Source organism: Melanotaenia boesemani, chromosome 24, assembly GCF_017639745.1.
Source record: "Melanotaenia boesemani isolate fMelBoe1 chromosome 24, fMelBoe1.pri, whole genome shotgun sequence".
NCBI lineage: Eukaryota > Metazoa > Chordata > Actinopteri > Atheriniformes > Melanotaeniidae > Melanotaenia > Melanotaenia boesemani.
Genome location: NC_055705.1, coordinates 23,773,472 through 23,780,300, shown reverse-complemented (window position 1 = coordinate 23,780,300; position 6,829 = coordinate 23,773,472). Strand labels below are relative to the sequence as shown.

Genomic DNA, 6,829 nt, shown 5'->3' with positions numbered 1-6,829 from the left:
GTCCGAGATAAGATGAAGATGAATCCTCAGCAGTGGAAGAAGAAGAATAAAACAGAGGGAAGGGAGTGGAGGACAGAGAGCTCTCAGCTAATGACAGGGCTACTCTGCATCAGTGCACTGACTAATGAGCACTCCAACAAGGGTGAGCTTAAAGACTGGTGTGTGTGCATGAACATGTGTGTGAGCGTGGCCGGTGTGTGTGAGCGTGGCCGGTGTGCATGCACGTGTGTGTGTGTGTGTGCGTGTGTGTGTGAGCGGCGTGGCCGTGCGTGTGTGAGCCGCGCAGGGCGTGTAGGGCCGGTACAAGAGGAAACTCACTAGATGAACTGAAGGAAGGGAGAAAGAAACAGGGAGTGTGTCCACGGTGCGTGACAGTGAAGGAAGCTCTTAATAATTCACATGATATTGATTTAGTTGCTTTACTTCCTGCCTCCCTCCCACGCCCCGGCAGATCCGGCCCACCTGTAGGTTTCAGCTTCCCAACATAATGAAACACAGACGAGTCTAAAACACCCGCAAGAAAGACGATGCGAGGAAATGATTAAATAACCGGATCAAACTATTATCAGCTCGGTGGTAAAACTCATCATTTAACATGTAAGATTAAAAAAACGGCCATCTTTATATTTTCTCATGGGCGCAGATTTGGGTAAGCAAGGAAGAGGACGGAGAAGATGGAGGTGGAGCTAAATGAGGGGAGGCAAGTGGACACTGTTTTCTGTTAAAATGTAAAGATGGAGAAACTCTAACATCTTAAATTCTCTGTGTTTCCGCGTCAAACTGACCAGAGAGAATCAGGAAGTTGATCTTTTCCTTCAAGCTTTCATTAAGTTGATGGATTTAAGTGGATTTCTTGTTCCGATCTGAATGTTTTTCAGAATTCAACTAAAGAAACGATGTTGGAATAAAAACCATGAAAATAAGTCCCAAAAGTAAATAAATAAAATTATAATAAATAGAAAACCAACTTTATTTCTCTTCCAGTGTCAAAATAAAAGCTTCGTCCTTGTTTCTGAAGGAATGAAAAAGAAAATGATCTTCATCTTCATCCTGGTTCTTAATCCTCCAGCAGCTGCTCCAGTTTACGGTGGAATTAAAAAGGTGTCATTCGCTTCAAGTATTAACAGCATCTTACATCATTCGCTCCTTAATCACCTCACAGGAGATGTTTGCTTTTCTTTCCCATAGCAGCTCGTACCCTGATGTTTATCTCCACCTTGTGGGCGTCCTGGTTAGACCTCGGCTGGGCACCGAGGCCGGTGCAGCCGTTAGAAAAGACCACATCTCAGAGGTGAACATGGCCGTTTCTCTGGGGATGATGATGAGAACGCAGCTCAAAATATTCCTGCTGCTAAACAGCAGAAAGTGGTGCACATGAGCTATTCCTGGCAAAACCTGCATTCCAGCAGCTTTTATAAGAAATTATTAAAGGAATTTTTGTCTTTTTCTTCATTTTTATAACAACTATTGTTTGATTTTAGGGTAATTAAGAGATTTGTTGAAGATAATGTAAAAAAAAACTCTTCTGGATGCTGCAGAAACTTGTGTAATAACTCCACATAATGTCATAAAACCCCCCAAAAAACTCATAATGGTAGTTTGAATTATATTAATATTAAATACAATGAAGACCTTAAAGCATAATCACATTTTTAATAAAGAAGTTGTCACTAAAACATAGATTTGTCATGTCCAAGGATAGTTAATGTCACTGAAAATGATCAGATTTTAGTACAATTTCCTCTCCAGCGTGCCGACGAACCTGAACTCATTTCCATCTTTTATCCTTATATTTCTAAATGATTCTGATTAAAAGCTACTCGTGTTTAATTCTCGTTTATTTAAAGTCATTTCTCTGTAAACGATCAACTTTCAGTGACTGAAACCAAGAAGAAGTGAAGAGAAAAGTTCTTTTGGTTGGAGTTGATGGAAAATGAGCTCAGCTCATTGTTTCCAGTCGACTGCAGGTCTTTATTCCCACGGCTGGCTGGATGGAAACGGTGGAGAAAATCCCATCATGGACCCAGGTTATAATAAAGCTGTTAATGAGCTGTTTCTACTCTTTTACTGTCACTTTAACCTTGTACTTTATTCTGTTTCATTCCTCCTGTTTTCCCTCATCTATCGGCCTTCAGGTAGAACTTGTCAGAGCAGGTCGTCTGTGATGTACAAACATCATGTGACCTGTTTCTCGTGGCTGAAAATTTATCTCCACTCATGACATGTGTATTAAATTAAGCAGAAAATCACACAAGCACCACATGTGTGACCTGCAGGAGTGAAAGCTGCTACATTCACACAGAAGATTCCAGAAATCCTGACCGGTCTGCAGCCTGGTGGGCTTCCTGGTCCCAGCACACTCAGGAGGAGGATGACGATGATGATGATCACTGCGTCTGTTCAGGGATCATTAACAAACTTCACTTAAATATGAAGATGCACTTAGATTATTTTTAGAGGAAAAGGGGGAAAAGACAGAACGCTGGCAGAATGTATTTATAGATTTATTTAGTTTAAACAGATAATTTGGTGGAAATAAGAAGAGCCGGTCTGCATGGCATGTTTGGTTTATGTGAGCGCGCTGCCACCTGCTGGTCATCAGTATCAAACACACACGTGTGTTTATCTGAGCTCTGGGATTCATGACATCTATAAATCATGATAGTTTAATCGATTTGACTTTTTTGGTATATATATATATATATATATATATATATATATATATATACTTTTCTCTTATATATATGTGTGTATATATAAGTATGAATGTATATATGTATGTATATGGAAATCAAATCAATTTGATATCCAGATCATTTTTGTGTGATTGTTCAGCACATTCAACTGTGTAAAGAACAAAGTGTTTAATAAGAATATTTCATTCATTCAGATCCAGGAAGTTATTTTAGTTTTCCCTTTGTTTTGTTTGAGCTGTGTACATATATATGTATAAACAAGAGTGGCTGTTTTACTTGTCTTTCTTTACTCATTTTACATCAAATGATCACTTTAGCTGTAATCAGAGACCCAGTATGAACCTACCAGAACCCTCAGGTCATCTGGATCCAGGTTCTTATCAGTTCCAGAGTCAGAACCAGACATGGAGAAGCTGCATTCAGCTTCTATGCTCCACATGTCTGGAACAAACTCCCAGAAAGCCTCAGGTCAGCTGATCCAGGTTGAAGACCCACCTGTTCTCTGCTGCTTGGAACTTTTTAAACTTGATCACTGGAACTTGATTTCTTGCATTTTATTTATTTTTAGCATTTTCTTTCTGTTTTTATTTCATAAACTTTATTTCTTTTAATCTTTGTTTTTTAATGCACTCGTGTTGATTTCTGCATCCTGCTGTAATGTTTTACATAAAGCCCTTTAAATTGTTTTGTACATAAAATGTGCTATACAAATAAATTTGCCTTGACGTAAAAAAAAAGAATTGTGACCCCCTTTTCCAGGGCCATGCCTGACCCTCCATCAAAACCGTCCTAAACAACGCAGAACGTTTGTGATTTCCGTTACACTAGTGCCCAGACCAGAGCTCTGCTAACAACTTAGCTCCTTTGGTTCTATGTCAGCGAGCCTCCAGACCCTCTAGTGTCCGTTCTTCAAAGAAGCCACGAGCAACAAATCTGGAGACTTTATCCCACTGACATGAAAACGCGTTTACATCTTCTCAATGAGCCCAGCTCCCACCCCCCAAACCGCTCCACCCACCCCCCCAAACCGCTCCACCCACACCCCACACCGCTCCACCCACCCCCCAAACCGCTCCACCCACCCCCCACACTGCTCCACCCACCCCCCAAACAGCTCCACCCACACCCCACACCGCTCCACCTACACCCCACACCGCTCCACCCACACCCCAAACCACTCCTCCCACACCCCAAACCGCTCCACCCACACCCCACACCGCTCCACCCACACCCCACACCGCTCCACCCACACCCCAAACCGCTCCACCCACACCCCACACCGCTCCACCCACCCCCCAAACCGCTCCACCCACACCCCACACTGCTCAACCCACCCCCCAAACCGCTCCACCCACCCCCCACACCGCTCAACCCACCCCCCAAACCGCTCCACCCACCCAAACGGCTCCACCCACCCCCCACACCGCTCAACCCACCCCCCCAAACCGCTCCACCCACACCCCACACCGCTCAACCCACCCCCCAAACCGCTCCACCCACCCCCCAAACCGCTCCACCCACACCCCACACCGCTCAACCCACCCCCCAAACCGCTCCACCCACACCCCACACCGCTCAACCGACCCCCCAAACCGCTCCACCCACCCCCCAAACCGCTCAACCCACCCCCCAGACCGCTCCACCCACACCCCACACCGCTCCACCCACACCCCACATCGCTCCACCCACCCCCCAAACCGCTCCACCCACAGCCCACACCGCTCCACCCACACCCCACACCGCTCCACCCAAACCCCTCCACCCACACCCCACACCGCTCCACCCACACCCCACACCGCTCCACCCACACCCCAAACCCCTCCACCCACACCCCACACCGCTCCACCCACACCCCACACCGCTCCACCCACACCCCAAACCGCTCAACCCACACCCCAAACCCCTCCACCCACACCCCACACCGCTCCACCTACACCCCACACCGCTCCACCCACCCCGCACACTGCTCCACCCACACCCCACACCGCTCCACCCACACCCCAAACCGCTCAACCCACACCCCACACTGCTCCACCCACCCCCCAAACCGCTCCACCCACACCCCACACCGCTCCACCCACACCCCAAACCGCTCCACCCACACCCCACACCGCTCCACCCACACCCCACACCGCTCCACCCACACCCCAAACTGCTCCACCCACACCGCTCCACCCACACCCCAAACCGCTCCACCCACACTTCTCCACCCACACCGCTCCACCCACACCCGAAAACTGCTCCACCCACATCCCAAACTGCTCCACCCACACCCCAAACTGCTCCACCCACACCCGAAAACCGCTCCACCCATATCCCAAACTGCTCCACCCACACCCCAAACTGCTCCACCCACACCCGAAAACCGCTCCACCCATATCCCAAACTGCTCCACCCACACCCCAAACTGCTCCACCCACACCCGAAAACTGCTCCACCCACACCCCAAACTGCTCCAATTTATTTCTCCTGCACTAACCAGTCAGACAGCCTGGTTCTATTTTAGCTTTCATCAACACATTTCTTCCCTTCAGCTGGTGACTTGTGACTGTATTAAACATGTCAAACTGTGGTAAAAGCTTCAGATTCAGATTGACAGCGTGGATCTAAGAGTTTAGTGGATGCGACACTCAGATGATTGGTTACTGTCGTGCACGGCTTCAGTGGACGTTGTAATTTGATGAATATGGGTGATTTATTGATAAACAGGCTGAGAGGAAACTTGGCCATTCTCTCCTTATTGGGTTTCTCCACTGGTGTAGTTGGCATGAATATTTAAAAACCAGTAAAGTAGAAAGTGTGTGGCCATACTGTACCTTCCTATTTAACACCTGCTCTGATCATCATAATTAATCCTACAAATCTCTAAAATCAACATAAGACTACTTGTTAAGATAATGAACTTTCTTTAGATAAATTTAGTATTTTTTTTTTCTGCTTTTATTCAGAATGCGAAGGAAACCCAAACAAGCCACGTCACCCGCCGGTGAGGAGGTCCGGTTTCCTTTCACCCCTCCGCTGGTCTGAAAAGTGACTCCTCTCACCCCAAACAAGAGGAAACACATCCTCAGTGTGAGAGTCTTCAGGATTAGCTACTCCTGAAAACGGAAATGTTACAAAGTGTGGTCCAGTAAGTATTCTTCATGAAACCTTTAACCCTCAGCCATTTAGAGATAACCCGGGTATTAGTGTTGGTAAACCTATCGCTCACATACGTCTGAACATTCATGTTGTTGAAAGTCCAAACTGGTATAGCTGGGATGCGTCATTATGGAGTTGTCTGGAAATAAAACCAACGCCCACCTTAGAGCCCCAGGTCCCCAGAAGCTCCATCTCTGGGTAAAATGTAAATAAAAACAGGAAAGATGATTTCCACATCTCGTCAGGCCGTATTTTATTCCCAGTAGATGATAAACATCTCAGAAGATGAAACTGAGACATTTTACCATCTGATGGAAAATATGAGTTGATTGTGAATTTAAAATATTTGGCTGGTGGCTGGAGGAGTAAATGGTGGTAAAACAAAGCCGCTGAAGGAACATAAGCAACAGCAGACTTGATTTATTTTTTCTGTTTTTAGAGAGGAAGAGTCTCTTTTAGAAGTAAAGATGGAAAGAAGTTAACTAGTTTGCAGAAACTACACCTGCAAACTGAAGTTTAAAATATCAAAATATTCAGAGATTTAGGTGGAATCTCTGTAGGTCTACCTTAGTTACTTAAGTTTTTTTTCCGCATTTATATTTATATTTACAGTAATTTATTCTTACACTTGTTTATTTTTCCATTTTTATTTTTTATTGATGTTTTCCATCTTCGTATATTTATTGTTTTTTTGTGATGTTTCTGTCACTGAGACACAAAGACAGGGTAGAACCAGCAAGTTTCCAGTGGATTTGTTGACAGCTGATTGGTTGACACTGATTATTGTAGTTGACCAATCATGCTTTAGGCCGAGGTTAGAAACGCCCACCTCATTGGCATACATTGGAGGGGGAAATGGGATGAGGAAAAGTGAAAATCTGTGGGAGAGTGGGGAAAAAGTGCGCACATTAGGAAAGGTGGAAATGTGGAAAAATGAAAACTAAATGCATAAATACATAAATTTGCAAAGAAAATTGTTAGATGTAAAAAAT

General features: G+C 45.3%; 1 protein-coding gene across 1 annotated transcript; it reads left to right on the top strand.

Annotated features, from left to right (window-relative positions):
* The first annotated feature begins 3,676 nt into the window (after window positions 1-3,676).
* Window positions 3,677-5,730, top strand: LOC121635525 (extensin-like). The gene is made up of 2 exons (XM_041978728.1): window positions 3,677-5,177; window positions 5,645-5,730. Exons 1-2 carry the CDS (start codon window positions 3,677-3,679, stop codon window positions 5,728-5,730), a joined length of 1,587 nt encoding a protein of 528 aa, XP_041834662.1.
* Window positions 5,731-6,829: the final 1,099 nt, after the last annotated feature.

Bases quoted from the DNA above. Each gene is read 5' to 3' on its own strand.
- LOC121635525 (XM_041978728.1), top strand. From the start codon at position 3,677: ATGAGCCCAGCTCCCACCCCCCAAACCGCTCCACCCACCCCCCCAAAC. The intron at 5,178-5,644 runs GTCAGACAGCCT...GCTTTTATTCAG, and splicing joins TATTTCTCCTGCACTAACCA to AATGCGAAGGAAACCCAAAC.